At 43.3% G+C, this 16,163-nt stretch overlaps 1 protein-coding gene across 4 annotated transcripts in view; it reads left to right on the forward strand.

Moving 5' to 3' along the window:
• Nucleotides 1-12,392, forward strand: part of UPF2 (UPF2 regulator of nonsense mediated mRNA decay) — an 86,221-nt gene extending 73,829 nt beyond the window's left edge. For 3 of the 4 annotated variants that reach the window (XM_053253423.1, XM_053253426.1, XM_053253424.1), the window contains 5 exons: nt 1,585-1,752; nt 3,492-3,633; nt 7,726-7,846; nt 9,922-9,982; nt 11,122-12,392. In XM_053253423.1, the coding sequence (XP_053109398.1) occupies nt 1,585-1,752; nt 3,492-3,633; nt 7,726-7,846; nt 9,922-9,955 (465 nt within the window). In that variant the 3' untranslated portion in view covers nt 9,956-9,982; nt 11,122-12,392. The remainder of the gene's footprint in view (nt 1-1,584; nt 1,753-3,491; nt 3,634-7,725; nt 7,847-9,921; nt 9,983-11,121) is intronic. The other variant, XM_053253425.1, reaches the window with a different exon arrangement.
• Nucleotides 12,393-16,163: the final 3,771 nt, after the last annotated feature.

Here is a 16,163-nt window from a genome sequence, read left to right on the forward strand (position 1 = left end):
TGAAGGCGGTTTTTCTGGCTCTAAAAGCATTCGAACCCATGCTCAGAAACACAGGTGCAAGTGGACAATAAGACACCAATTGTGTACCTCCTCAAACGGGGGGCACAGTGTCTGGCTCATTGTGCACCCTGAACATGCAGCTATGGGAATGGTGCATTGTTCATGCAATATATCCAATAGCCATACACATAAGGGGTGTGGACAACATATTAGCCGACGACCTCAGTCGAACATTGCATTACGACCAATGCCATGAGTAGGAGATAAAGGACTCTTGTCTCCTAAAGGTCTTCAGCATGTGGGGACGCCCAACAGTGGACCTATTTGCAACTGCTGCCAACAAAAAATGTCAGAAATACTGCTTATGTGCAGGAATAGGCGTAGGATCACTGGGCGATGCGTTACAACACAGATGGAACAGGAGCCTCCTGTACCTTTACCCGCCACAGCCTATAATCATTCAAGTTCTAGCTCAAATTCTAAGGGACAACACAACTTGCATACTGGTGACGCTATGGTGGCCGAGTGGTTTGCATCGCTGCTTCATCTTACAAAGGAAACTACCATAGGTTCCCACTTCTCTTGCACCAGAAGGTCCAGGATAAGGGAAGGGGACTACATCCAGATGTAAAAACTCTACAGATGACTGCTTGGAAGATTGGATTTTTAAAAGAATACTGCTGAATAGACAACTATCTACTCAGCGCAACTATAGCAGCAAGTGGAAATGATTCACTAGCCATGCTCAGAAGCAGGATTTTCACCCATTAAAGGCCATGGTGAAGCAGGTGCTTATATACATGACCTCATTAAAAATGAGAGGATTAGCAAATGTATCAATAAAGGTCCATTTGGCAGCCATTTCTTCTAGGCACAAGGGGTAGGATGGAACAACTGTGTTCTCTCATCCAGAGTGTAAACGGTTCATGAAAGGACTCAGCAATCTATATCCACCAGTAAAGCAGCCTTTGGAGCAGTGGAGCTTATCTTAATTTTGTCAGCATTAACGGAAGCTCCATTTGAACCAATGGAGACTGTAAGTTTGAGGATGGTCACATTCAAAGTAGCATTCCTAATCACTATCACCACAGCTAAACGTGTGAGTTTGCTGACAGCTTTGAGAATGGACATACCGCACACCCAGTTCTACCCACACAAGGTTGTCATGCACCTAGATACAAATGACTGGAGTTCACCCGATTGTACACACAAAAGAACCCCAACATGGCTCCACACTGTCTCCAGTACCGTCTCCATGCTGGAAAGGCCACCGGAAGAGTGAAACATGCGTTCAGAAACCATGAATAGCTGAAATGACCCCACCACCCCTCCACGGTAATGGAAACCAGGTGTATATATAGCCCAACCACAAATAACTGAAACCACGATGGGAGAACCCGTGGAAAATAAAGGGCCTCCTGTATATTTTTTTTTAAAAAAAAACAATCCCGAAAACCATGCATGTATGTGTTTAAACTGTTAATCAGGTTTATTTTTGGATCTAAAAATGTTTGTAAGCCTCTACTTTGATATCTTGTTTTGACACTTGGACATTTACACAGTTTATATTTGTTACATTTTCAGCAAAGGAGTGGAGAGTCTGTGAAAGTGCATCAATTAGATGTTGCAATTCCGCTGCATCTCAAAAGCCAGCTAAAGAAAGGTCCGCCACTAGGTGGTGGTGAAGGAGAATCTGAATCTGGAGACACAATGCCTTTTGTTATGTTAACACGAAAAGGCAACAAGCAGCAGGTAAGGGGCTACCTAGACAAACATGAACTTTGCCCTTTTTACACATGCTTCTTTCTTAACATTCATTCTGATTTGATTGCTGATTCTGTATTATTCAGTTACTGCTATATTATCGCAAATAAGAGACTAAAGTGTGGGAGGGCTATGAAGATCCTCCCCCCAATAAACTGTCTCAATCACCTAAAAGACACACTTTTAAAAAATTAAAACTAAGTAGGAATCCCCTTATTTGAAATGAGGGAAATGCCATACCTGACTCATCCACTTCTTTTTGCAACAATTACTTGGCACTGTAGTGTCAGATAATTTTCACACAGCGCATAATCAATCTATGGAATTCTTTGCCATAGGATGTGGTGATGGCCACTTGCTTGGGTGGCTTTAAAGGGGGCTTAGACAAATCCATACAAGATAGGTCTATCAATGGCTACTAGTCTGATGGCTATAGGCCACCTCCAGCCTCAAAGGCAAGATGACTCTAAATACCAGTTGCAGGGGAGCAACAGCAGGAGGGCATGCCCTCACTTCTTGCCTGTGGGCTTCTTGGAGGCATCTGGTGGGCCACTGTGGTGAAACAGGATGCTGGACCAGATAGGCCTTGATCCTCACCCAGCAGAGATGTTCTTATAGTTCATGCTAGATGAACCTTTGTCTAGAATGAATGCTAGAATTTTATTTGATTTCTTACCCTTGAAAGAACTTTCTAAAATCATTGCTAGTCCATTTCCATTTTCATGAAAGTGGACCTAGAACAAGAAACCATTTTGGTAAAATTTCCAAAATAAAACCAAAGCCTTTGGGAGAAAGGGCATCACCAGTGGAAAAGCAGCAGGGCAGGGACAAACGGGTAAGGAGCTCTTTACCTGCTTTTTAAAGGAACCGCTCCCCACCCCACTGAACTGGTTTGAATGCTGGCACTCGAGCTGGTTCAGTGCTTCTCAGAGGAGGCGCTGAACTGGCTTATGCACATCCCTAGTATCTAGACTACTTAGTCATGACTAAGCACCATTGAAATTAATAAGAAGACCAGTGATGACTAAAGTTCTGTTAATTTCATTGAACCTTAATCTGGATACCGCCCAGTGTATGAAGTGTTATGAACATTCTGAAGCTCTTTATGAATACTTAGTATTATTTAAGTAATTAAATTGTAAAGTATTTTCATGAGCATTAATGTTTTTTTCCAGGGAAGTTGTGATATTATTTAGAAGTTGTCATCTATTGGAGTTTGTGTGACTTGCTTCCTGATAATTGTGTATTGGGTGTAAGTGCTACAGTGCCCCACCCACCCCCACTGTGTGTGTGTGTGTGTGTTGCACCACACATGCACATAGTGTCCTATAGGAAGTTGCCATATTAAGTCAGACCATCTAGATCAGTATTGTTTACACTGACTGGCAGTTGCTCTCCAAAGTATCATATAGGAGTCTTTTCCCAGCCCTACTTTAACCTTCCCCTAAAAGTTCTTTAGATTTTCCTTACCAATAATTTACTAAGAAGTAAATAGATGATTTTTCAAATAGTTGTCATTGATGAGCTGCATATCTAGCATCGGTCTTCTGACAGCTTTCACCCAACTAATTCCCTGTCATTGTACACAGACTTGTCCTTCTGGAAGCAGCTGCATTGGTGCAAGTAATATGAGAACAACACTAGTGATCTTTCCTTGCCTCCAAGTGGTGTTTAGTCATGCATTTGTTCCACTTATTGCATTCTTAAATATGTTTTTCCCTTTTCAGTTTAAGATCCTAAATGTGCCAATGTCTTCCCAACTGGCTGCAAATCACTGGAACCAGCAACAAGCCGAGCAAGAGGAGAGAATGAGAATGAAAAAACTGACATTGGATATCAATGAACGGCAGGAACAAGAAGACTATCAGGGTATGAGAATATTTTGGAGGTTCTTCATATAGATGAGGTCCCCACCAGGGTTCAGCTTTCCATACTTCAGTGCAGATCCCTTGGATCAACTTCGCACTGCCCTTGTGTCCCTGCATAATTTATGCTCACATGAATGACCACTTCAGTTTCTTGCAGGGGAATAAACAAAACATGAACATACTTGATGATGATGATGATAATAAAATATTATTATTATTATTTTGTTTTTAAAAGGACCAATTCGATCAAAAAGGTACAGTTTTTCAGCTAAAAGCTAATCGGACATCTGTTATCACTTGAGGTTGCCCAGTCTCTCCCCCTGCAAAAAAAATAATTATGCTTTTTCTGCCCAATATGACGTCAAATGGCTCTACTGTTTTATTTATTTATTTAAAATATTTATATCCCACTCCTTTAGTACAATACTGCTCAGGGTGGCTTACAACAGTAAAACAATAAAAGCAGTATAAAATTTATAACAGTAAAACAAATAAAACACAGTGTAGAATAAAATTGGTACAGACCTAATTAAAAACCTATCTAACTGTAGTTAAAAATACTTAAAAGCAAGTAGGTTTTAAGATCTTCTTTTAAAAAAACCCAGGCGGAGGGAGCATGGCAAATCCTTTCTGGGACTGCATTCCAGAGACGAAGAGGCACAACTGAGAAGGTGCTGTCCCCACCAACCAAATCTGTCAGTGGTGGGGCTGCAAGCAGGACTTTCCCATATATGAAGTCATACCTGAATATCTGGATCTTGATCTGTTGAATCCATTAGAATGGGTTCTGTGCCTGCGCGGAAGCCTCTCGGTGTGGAATACCACAGCTCCTTCAGCACTTGTGCCCTGTCCCACATGATTACATGGCTATTTAAGGCAGGAGGAAGTCCAAGCACCTCAATTTCTTTACGACCACTGTAGCAACTGGTTCCTCTGGCACTGCGGCTCCTTCATTCTGGTTCCTTGTCTTTGTGAGTTCTGTAAAAGAAGGACATTGGGCTGTTGTTCAGCTACATTTTTGTGTAATCCCTACAGCTTAGATGATTAGATCAGATGGATAGTAAGGCTTGATTTGGAATGGAGCACAGATAGGCAATGGACTTCCCCAAACGCTTAGAAAAAAAATTCAAGTGCTGTCCTAAATGTACCTCGAAATTACCCTAACAAGATTGTCATGACTTGTGTTTATTATGTCTAGGGGAGGCTCACATTACCTCCACTTGTAAAGTCTGCCAGTCACTCTAAGCAAACCCGCCGGAATAGAGAACTTGATCTGAGGGCAGCTCTCTGTGATGATGTATTAGGTCCCCCAGGTCCATCAAAGGAAGAGGCACAGTCATCACGGGAAGTTAGTTCAAGGGCTGAGGAAACATCCGTCTCAACCCTTGACAACAAGATTTAAATCTCCTCAGATGCCGAAGCAGCATGGAGATAAAATGGTAGACGTGTCAACGTCCATCAAGAAAAAGGGGGGGAAAGCTCAACATTGACCACTACCGCGTCCCCTTCATTGGTGCAAGAGGTAGTTTTTGTTTCATCATCAAAGCCATCAATGCTAAAAGATTCAGCACCGACTGCATTAACACAAGAACATTCAGTCCCGGTACCAGCATTGGCACTGGCATCGAAAAGTGTCATGCTTGCTGCCTCCTTCGACATTGATGGAGCATATTATACCCTCAATATCGATGCATCTGCCCTTGACGCAGAAAACTTCAACACCGAAATCTCTTCAGCTGTCAGCATCAAATCCTCCACCGATGCTGAGCGCAATGGACTCTCATAACTAAATTCTTTGCATCCCCTCTGGGGTTTGCCAATCTCTTCTCTGGTGAACCTCTCGGAATAACCTCTCCCAGATCACACCATTCTGTATGCCAGGCCCCTAGGTCTTTCTTACCACAAATGCATCAGACACTGGATTTGCCCATCTCAGGGACAATCAAATAAACGGCCACTGGTCCCCTTGAGAGGCCGCCCATTATATAAACTACTTGGAACTTGTGGCAGTATACAAAGCCATGAAAGGCTTCCAACACCTTGTATCTGCCCGCTGCGTACAAGTTATGATGGACAATACTATCATAAAAGCGTATATAAATTGACAAGGGGGTACAGGGTCCCATACTCTACTCCAGCTATGTCTATGACTGTGAGAAATGGGCTCTTCATCGTCACACTTACTTTCCCACTATTCACATCCAGGCCACAGAAATGTCCTAGAAGACCACCTGAGCAGGACGTCCACCTTGCACGAGTGGAAATTCAACCAAACCACAGTCCATGGGATCTTCAAGCTGTGGGGAACACCACAGATAAACCTGTTTGCAAGTTCAAAGAACTACCAGTGCGAGCAGTACTGCACAAGAGCAGACCTAGGCAAAGGGTCCCTGGGAATGCTTTCATGCTCCAATTTGAAGATCCATTACGCTTACCTGTTTTCTCCGATTCCACTGCTCCCTTGAATATGCTCCACCCAAGTCTCCTGACTCAACACTGAGGCGCAGTACTGCATCTGGACATCTCCTCCCTCCACTTAACAGTCTGGAGGATCTACCCACCTGGATGCTCGACATCGTAACTGTTTTCTCGGCATCCAGAAAGCTGTCCACTTTCAAATCCTATGTGGCCAAGTAGAAACAGTTCTCACATTTCGCCCAGTGTTATAATGTTCAGGACCCAACTTCATTCCCTTTATCCCTAATATTTTCATATTTGTTAGACCTCAAGAAGTCTGGCCTCTCTATGGCATCGATTAAGGGTCACTTAGCAGCCATCACAGCACACTGGTCTAGTCCCAACTGTGCCACCTTATTTTCACACCCGGAAGTGAAACACTTCTGGAAGGGCCTAGCCTGCCTCTATCCGGATGCCCCTTCTGTGCTGCTGCTGGTCCTCACCAGCCTGATGAAGACTTTCAAACCTATGGTTACATGTGACATCTGTTTACTTACCTTTTTAAAACAGTATTCCTCATGGCGATCACTTCTGCATGGAGAGTTGGGGAACTGCAGGCCCTCCGTTGTGTCCCTCTTTACTTGATCGTCCATCCTGACAAAGTTACACTTCATCCAGATGTCGCCTTCCTCCCAAAGATCATCTCTTCTTTTCATAGGTCTCAGCTAATAACTTTACCAGACCGTGCCCCCCCCCCCCGCTACCAATGAGGAACGATGCTGGTATACTCTCGATGTCCGCAGGACTTTGGCCTTTTTATGCACAGGACCCCATCCTTTAAGACCTTGCCTTCTCTGTTCATCTCCTATGGAGAACCAAACAACAGGCATCAAGCCTCCTCTCAGTCTTATCTCCAGCTAGATCATCCACACCATTAAACTGGCATACCAATTGGCACATGTTAAGCCCGCCCACCCCCATCAACCAAAGCTCATTCTCCCTATGCACTAGCAATCTCTATTTGACTCTATCTGCTGAGCCACTACATGGGCTTCTCCTACCTCTATTAAACACTACACTTGGGATGCTCAGGCTAGAGGCGATGCTGCCTTCAGATGCAGTTTTGCAGTCCATCTTCTCCTAACTCCTGATTCCATTGCCTGACTTTACCTTGTGTGTGTCTGCTGCCCATCCTACAATAATGAAAGCTTGTGATGTGCACATCTGTGTGATGGGCAGAGACCACCCAGAATAACTTTGGTTGCTTACCTGTAACTATAGTTATTCTGGTGGACACGTGTCCATTCACACTCATCCCTGTCCATTCACACTCATCATTCACACGCCCGCTCATCCTCCCCACCACAGAGTGTGTCTCATAGCGGCGGATTCCTAAACTGAGGTGGTAAGGGTTTGTCAAGTAACTTCATAGGTATTGGTGGGGAGGAGTTACCTATCGGAGAGAAATAGGAAGCTTGCAAACTCCCAATTAGGCCTTTGCTCTCCAGCTGAAGCCCATCTGTGTGAATGGACAGATGACCACCAGAAGAACCACAGTTAGAAGTAAGCAACTGAAGTTCCCAAGATTCCTTGATTTGAGAGCTATGATAGTTGAACATCTCTGAAATGCCCTTGAATTTGTATTGTAGACATACCCTCAACCTCTTTTTCATATTTTTGTGTTTTTAATATACAGAAATGATGCAGTCTTTGGCCCAACGGCCAGCTCCAGCAAATACCAACCGAGAACGGCGGCCTCGTTATCAGCATCCAAAAGGAGCACCTAATGCTGATCTAATCTTTAAAACTGGTGGAAGGTGAGTACTCCAGGAATGAAGTATGATTATGGTTTATTTTTCAGTTTTCCAAAATTTATTATAGGTTTTCATGACTTTGGACAGAGCGCCCTTACTTTATCGGGTCTTAGAACATGAATTTATTTTTAACACTTCTAACAATAGATGCTTAAAACTTGAAAGCTTTAGGGCACAATCTATCTGTGCAAGACCCATTGAACTGAATGGGAGCTGTACAAGATCTACAGAAACATTTGTCTTCTCTCTGCTTTTAAGGAAGGAAAATATAGGGAAGGCTATCCATTTGAGAGAATAAATATGGGATTTTGTTTGAGTTTGTCCTTTCACAAGTAGATATGACCAAGCAGAATAGCAACATCTTGATCACCTTAATGGGGGCAAGAAACTAAATTTAGGTGTTTTGTTTTGTTTTTAAAAAACTCTTTGGTTTGCAAACTCTTTTACAGTCCTTCCAAGTTCTAGAAGAACAGAAGCAATGGTTTTTCTGTATGGCTGACATTGAAAGTGCTCCCCATATATTATCTCTGTAATCATAATATCTCTGTTGAAGTAATGGAAGAAAGGGTGTAAAAAGGGAGCTTTCTGGTTTTCCCAAGCCACACACACCACATCAACGTACTTTTACAACGTCACCACTTTTTTGTTTGTTTATTTCTGTTTTTCTTCCATTTTCTATCAGTGATTTTGACTGAGGGTCCCCTGTTGTGCTTTTCACAGCCCTTAATACTTTATAATTTAAACAACATGCCCTAGAGTAGTCTAACTATTGGAACAAATGCAGATAATATCTTAAACTATAAGGGCTGTCATACTAGGTTCAGAGGGACTAAGATATTAGGACAGGGGTGGGGGACAAAATAGGCATTAGCTTGCTAAATATGACAGGCAAATTTATGAACAAATTTGAGCAGGGAAGTTCCAAAGCAGATTGCTGGTTTTCATGTCTAGCAAGGATGTAAGAAAAGAGAAATGCAGTCACCTATTGAGAAGAGAATCAAAGTGATCTGTCCATGAGTGTATAGCTGCTGAACTACCAACTGTAGACATTTTGGCCTAGAAAATTCATGGGGCATATACCTTAGCCATGTACCCCACAAACATATTCAGGATATCTGGCGGGCATTTCTGTCCCCAGAAGGAGAGTTAGCATCACACTGAAGTGTGTTAAACAAAGAGTGACTATTCCATTAAGCTACTGCTTTGAGATGGAAGAGCAGAAAATTAATGTCTCCAGGGGACATCAACAGAGAGATGTCACCCCTTGCCTTCTTGCCTGTGGAGAAAGAGACACAGGTGATAAAAGTACTTATTTGTGAAGCCAAATCATCAGCTTTTAACTTGCAAGTTTATTTTTACCCTGGTTGATGGAGGTGGAAGAAATGAATAGCAAATAATTGTGAAATCCATTCTGGATATTTTTCCAAATGGACACAATTTTTACTATATTTTCTTTACATTCTTATCCCTATTGCAGTTTGGAGTTGGGAAGGCTCAGAAAGAGTTACTTGCACAAAGCCACCTAGTGGGATTTGAACCAGGGGCTCCTTGACTCTCACACACATAACCCCTATGCTACAACAGCTCGCTCTCTTCATTTTTTTGTTCATTACTATGCTTTCTCTTGTTCATTTGGCTGGCAACTTCCTGTGCAGAGAAGCAGCAGTAGTTGTGATGGAAACCCATTTTAGGTTATCTCTGAGCTGCTTCATACATGATGCTTTTTTTTACCAGTCTTGTAGAGAAAAGGAAATAAATTCAGTGTTGCATCAAGGAATATGCAAGTGTCTGTTTTTCCTCGAATGTGCACATTAATCTATTTTACTTCAGTCATAACACTGCAGATGTTCAGTTATTCCGTCAAACTCTGGTGGACAGGGGGCGGGCAAGAAAGGGGTGTTTTTTTAAGAAGGGGAGTATTAAAATTGCTACCCATCTACTCTCCCACTTACGAAAAGGGCACTACTTTGAGCCTAAGAAAAGATGAAAGGGAATAACTGCTCACATGAAGAGTGCAGTTCATAAACTAGAGCACTTGTTTCTCAATTTTGTCGTTCCTATTTTTTTAATATGATCAGGCGCGAGAGAGGGAACAGACAGTGCCGAAGCTGAGATTAGTCACGGAAAACAGAAAGAAAAGTGAGTTTTGGAGCAGGAAGGTTCCAGGTATAGAAAATGAAAGAGGTTACTATAGGGATCAATATAGCCTTGTGTTGGAGATTGGAGGAAGAGAGGCATGTAGTAGAACATAGCAACTTATACACCAAAAATTACTGGTTCACTTCAGTTACCTTTGAAAAATACACGCGATTTCTGATTCCAAGAACACTGTGCAGGTCCAGATCTGAGTTCCACAGTCCCAAGGATCAGCTGTGATTCAGCTTTGAATATAAGACGTACTTGAAAAACTTGACAAAATGGTGCTTTGGAGACATTTTAAGGACTAAATTGGCCAATTGTGACAATTCAAGTTACTTATGTACAGAGCAAAGCTATACAGGTTTTTGTTTTAAAGAGATTCACCATTTGGTTTTCTGAAGGTTTCAGATGGAAATTGGTGGATTATCACTTACTTGGTGTGGGTATATATGTGTTCCATCATGGGAGATGGTGGGCCAGAAAAACTCTATAGAGAGGCAAGCGGCGGGCAGGAAGCTAATAGAGAAATCAGAAGCAGCTCTTTAATCTCTGCCCTCAAATTGTTAGCACCAAAGGACCTTTACTGTAATCTGAGTTGTGTCTGCTCTGTGCTATAAATAAAAACTCTCTATGTGGGGAGAACCCCTGTGTGTAACTTCTCAATTTGTGGCATTTATTGTGCCTCTTCTATTTGTGAAGAGGGGTAAGGAGCTGTACAGAGTATACCGAAGCCCCATCCACTGAAAGTTTTATTCAGACCTTCACCCCACCCACCACCCACCCCAAGCTTCTGAGAAGTTGACAAGTATCATTGCCCACATGTCTCCAAGCACATCTTCTCAAACATAAGGGCTAGAAGCTTGCTTAAAAAAAAAAAGGGAAAAAAAGTTGAGTTCTGCAGCCAATACCACAATGCTTATTCAGAACTGCAGCATACACTTGATGGTAGTTGCTCTATTGTTGATAGTTGCTCTAGTTATTCTTCACAGATGTTTGTTTGGGAGGATTTATGTTCACTAGACTGTCTCTAAAATATCCAACCTGCAACTGCTGACAGTCTCAAATGGTTGCATTTGTTGCAACACCACCACATGGCTTGGTTCTATGCAAACTTGTTTTTGCTCTGTTTTCTTTTTTAGGAGACGTTGATCCAGCAGCAAGCGTCATTTCATTAGGTCCTGTATCTCCAATGTTGTGGATTAGTGGAGTCCTCCAGCAATTAAACGAGAGCAGCGGACACATCTGAGCATGTCAGTCTAGAGAGTTCAGAATCGAAAACCTGGGACAGGCTGGGGCCATGGAGCAGCTACACCAGCCTCCACTAAAAACAGAAATGGCGGAAGCTTCCAGTCATGGCCTACCAAACAAACAAAAAGCATCTTGTTATGGAAACGTGCGAGGGTTAATCTTCTCATAAGAATGGAAGTAAATAAATGAGATGGTTAACTTTATCAGTGAGCAGTTCAGTTACAACAAAGAACAACTTAAGATGGATTATGCTGGAACAGAGATGGTTTTGATGGGGGAAATCAAACCTAATAAGAGTGGCATTTTCTCTGAATTTGAGTGTGGCATGTCAGGAGAATATTCATTTTGGGGGGATTGAGGTCTGCAGTAGAGAAGCGATAGAGCAAGAGGTAAATATCATATAGTAAATCCCGACACATAGGATAAGGAAAACAGCAACTGATTTACCAAAACACCAGATATTCTACAAGAAAAAGGCTTTTGTTCTAAAGAGAGAATCCTGCTCTCCAAGGCGGAAAGGAGAGAAGAGAGAGTGTGGGAAGGGAACCAGATCCAAGAAGCTAGAATGGTCTACTGAAGGTCAAAGTAGATCTGAAGGTTAAAAGCACTGACCCAAAATTGCTTAGAACAGTCTGATACCAGCCTAAGAATAGGGATCTAGTGGAGCTCGTTAAAGCATAATTGAAAACCAAAATGTGCCAGTCAGCATGACAGACAGATGCCAAGAAGTGGAGCTGAATGTTCTGTTGACTTTCATGGGTTGATAAGCCTCTGTGTCTATATATTTAAAAAAAGGAGAAAAAAAATTAGTTGGCAACAAGTAGAATTTTTATTTTTCTAAATGGAAATGAGGTTTCTTGGTCAGTTTCTGACAATCTTGTTTGTTAGTATAGTTGTGGGGGATTATTTTTCTTTTGTTTTGCTTCCACGTAGGTGTAGCACATTCAGTTAAAGCACATCTGTATGCCTCTAGATTTTTTCCTAACTCTTTTAAGAATTATTTTTACCACTGTTGAGTTCTGCATGTAGAATTTTAAACAAGACTTGTACAACTTGTAACATTTCACACACACACACACACACACACACACCACGCCCGATCTTCACCAGCTTCAGAAATCTGATCTTTGCCAATGCTGCAATAAAATGTTGTAATTTAGAATGGTGTTTGTCTTTCTGTTAGACTCTTTTTAGGACTGAGGCTTTAATGTTGGGTTTATCCACTCTTTTTCTTTTCTTTTAATGACCAGGATCCAAAGTGACATAGCCTTGTACTCAGTAAGTCAGTTTATTACCGTCAAAAGACCCAAAATACAGTTGTATTGTCAGACTATTCATCCATCCAGCCCAGTACTGTCTACTCTGTCTAGTGGCAGCTTTGAGGTCCCAAGCAGAAAGAGGTCTTTTCCAGCCCTGCTGCTGGAAATGCTGGGGACTGAACCGTCTGTAAACAAAGTATGTGCTTTACCACTGAGCTGTTTTAGGTACATCCAATAGCCCTATTCAGACATTATGCTGTACGTGCATACAGTTGTCTACACATGTATATGGTTTTTATTTGAATTACTGTACTCATTTTACAAGTGAACCTGGGTCCAGGCTCCCTCAGTTGCTGGGGACAGGTGGGAAGTATACTACTGTACATGTGCTGAACATATGTGAGTAACTGTACAAATCTGTATATATGCACACTGCACACAGATTGTGCATTGAACATGAATAGGGCAAATAGCTTGTGTACACCCAGTGGATTTGTTAATGCTTTTCTTTGAACAGCAGCCCTGTATTATGTCTTGTCCTATAAGCTGCTTCTGGGACTCTGCTCACTTCCATGTACAGCAGGTGGGCTGCTGTTCAGGAAGCAACCCAAGTCCAAAGCTCCTGTGAGCTTGTTGCACCATTCTTTGGATTCAGGCCAGTACTCTGTATAACTTGAAGTAATGAGCAACTCATGTTGAACTTCCCCAGTGGCTGTCTGACTTTGTGAATGCTGTTCAAAGTCAATTTTCTTCAGAGGTGTTTCAATCTTCCTATCTTCAGTCTTCCTATCTTCAGGTGTTTCAGTCTTCCTATCTTCTCCCAGATAGGGCTGAAAGAGAGTCTTGCCTGCAACCTTGGAGAAGCGGCTACCAGTCTGGGTTGACAATACTGAGGTAGATAGACCAATGGTCTGACTCAGTAAATGGCAGCTTCCTATGTTCCTAAGACAACTCTCTGCAGGAACCATATTTATTTATTTTGCATTTCTATACCGCTTTTCAGGCGAATCTCCCAAGTGGATGTTGCACAGCAAGCTGTTCTGCAACTTCAAGTTCCTGGGCCAGATCTACTGCCTCCCTCATTTGCCAGCTCATGGACAAAAGATTAGTATGGAAGGAGTGGTGTCTGCGGCACTTCGGAGTAGTGTACCGGCCACTTTGGAGTCAGGTGGCAGGGTTGGAACTTCAGCTTTCCATCCCATTATCAGAATAACCCGCCATGAAAATGAGTTTTGCTAAAACTCCTAAAAGGGAGGTTTTAAATAAGTCACTGGTGTGTTCTGATGCTTCAGGAATCCTACCCTTCTGCTCCCAACTCTGACCAATTGGGGAAGCAGACAAGTACCCATCTGCTAGAGTGGACCCAGATTAGCTAATGCCAGATCTACAAGTGTGCATAACTTTGAGTCACATCCAGAAGTATCACAGTAAAATACTCCAGGGGGCAAGCACTGGAAGCCAGTTCTTGTGAAAAAGAATTTTATTAAAAGAAAACGAATCAAATATGGGCGCTAGAGCTGGGTGTAACAGAGTGGATCTGAAAGCTGTTTAAGAGAGCTGCGGGGGCGGGGTATTGCTCAAGTCAAGGCAAGGAGAGTTAAAAGTAGAGCTGGAAAGAGGCGGGGGCGGGGGGGGGGGGAGAATGCATTTTAAACTACTCCCAAGAAGGGATGAAACCTTGAAAGCAGAAGAGTGGGTCTCAGGGTGGAAATCTGGCTTCAGCTCCACATAAGGATATGCTGGGCTGGATTGACTTCCAAGGCTGCTGGGCCTTGGAGGACCGATGGTGCCTGAATGCTTGACAGGCATTCCATTCCCAGTTGAGCTTGGGCATGGGATGTGCCACAAAAATGGAGTTTGGGACCAGGGAAGAGTTTAAAAGAGGCACTTGGTTGGGAGCAGAGGCGTAACTATAGGGGGGGGCGGGGGGGCACGTGCCCCGGGCGCCATCTTTTCTGGCAACGTGGGGGGCACTGCCATGACTATATATATGTGTGTGTGTGTGTGTGTGTGTGTGTGTATATATATATATATATATATTTTTGTTAATACAAATGTTTTCTGCTCATTGCAGCAGCACTGCAGCAGTCAAGGGAGCGCGTCGGCGCCCCCTCCCCCATGAGAGGTCCCTTCCGCGCCGCCCGCGCCCCCCCCCCATTGCTTTGCTGGCGCCTGGCGGCCAGTCAGTGGCCTGGCTTGGCGGCGGCGGGCGCTTGTGAGGAAAAACCTAAGTATAATGTAGTATGTTGGGGGGGGGCGCCATTTCAGTGCTTGCCCCGGGCGCCGTTTTCCCTAGTTACGCCTCTGGTTGGGAGTTCCAAGAAAAACTTGGGCAATGGTCTGCCAGCAAGTCTGAGAGTACACTAAGCTTGGAGGGTCTTCAGTCAATTATATACAAAGGCACAGAAAGGAGGCTTCTGAATAGGAGTTTCATGGGTGACAAAAGATGGGGTGTATGGATGCTAATAGTCTAGGGGAAGGGTTACTGGGACCAAATGGGTGAGGCAGCATTACCTAGTAGGGACCCAAAGCAAATGGGGCTCTGGGTGTGCCAGTTTAATGTGGGAGGCATTCTGGTTGCTTTAGGTTAGAGTAGGATTGATCCATTCAAATTCCCTTTCTGTCAGTTGTTTGGCTAACAATTATTTATTAGAATGTGAGTGCACCAGGAGTTATTTCCACCTTTTCCAGGCTAGCAGCTTTACTGCAAAAGCTTTTGCCCAACACTACAGCCTTGATTATCCAAAATGGAGGCTCAAATCTAAAAACGGAGGCTGCTCTGGCAAAAGGTAGTTCAAAACAGAGTGGGGGGGGGCTTAGTTTTGCAATAAATGGTTCCTAGGAACATAGGAAGCTGTCATATACTGAAGCAGACCATAGGTCCATCTAGTTAAATATTGTCTACACAGACTGTCAGTGGCTTGTCCAAGGCTGCAGGCAGGAATCTCTCTCAGCCCTATCTTGGAGATGCCAGGGAGGCAACTTGGAACCTAGATGTTCTTCCCAGAGCGGCTCCATCCGCTAAGGGGAATATCTCACAGTGCTCACACTTCTAGTCTCCCATTCATATGTAACCAGGGTGGACCCTGCTTAGCTAATGGGGCAAGTCATGCTTGCTACCACAAGACCAGCTCTCCTGCCCCGCTTGAATCACTGTACTACAGTGAGGGAAATAAGTATTTGATCCCCTGCTGATTTTGTCCGTTTGCCCTCTGACACAGAAATGACCAGGCTTTAATTGGAATGGTAGGTTTATTGTAGCTGTGAGAGACAGAATAACAACAAACAAACCCCCAAAAGTCAGCGATGGATTTGCATTGTAGTGAGGGAAATAAGTATTCGATCCCCTATCAACCAGCAAGATTTCAGACTCCCAGGTGTCTTTTCACTATATGCAGGTAACCAGCTGAGATGAGGAACACCCTCTGTAAGGGAGTGCTCCTAATCCCAGCTTGTTACAGTACCTGTATAAAAGACACCTGTCCATAGAAGCAAGCAATCACTCAGCTTCCAAACTCACCACCATGCCCAAGACCAAAGAGCTGTCGAAGGATGTCAGGGACAAGGTTGTAGACCTGCACAAGGCTGGACTGGGCTACAAGAATATTGCTAAGCAGCTTGGTGAGAAGGTGACTACAGTTGGCACGATAACTCGCAAATGGAAGAAACACAAA

Source organism: Hemicordylus capensis, chromosome 5 (assembly GCF_027244095.1).
Source record: "Hemicordylus capensis ecotype Gifberg chromosome 5, rHemCap1.1.pri, whole genome shotgun sequence".
NCBI classification, from domain to species: Eukaryota; Metazoa; Chordata; class Lepidosauria; order Squamata; family Cordylidae; genus Hemicordylus; species Hemicordylus capensis.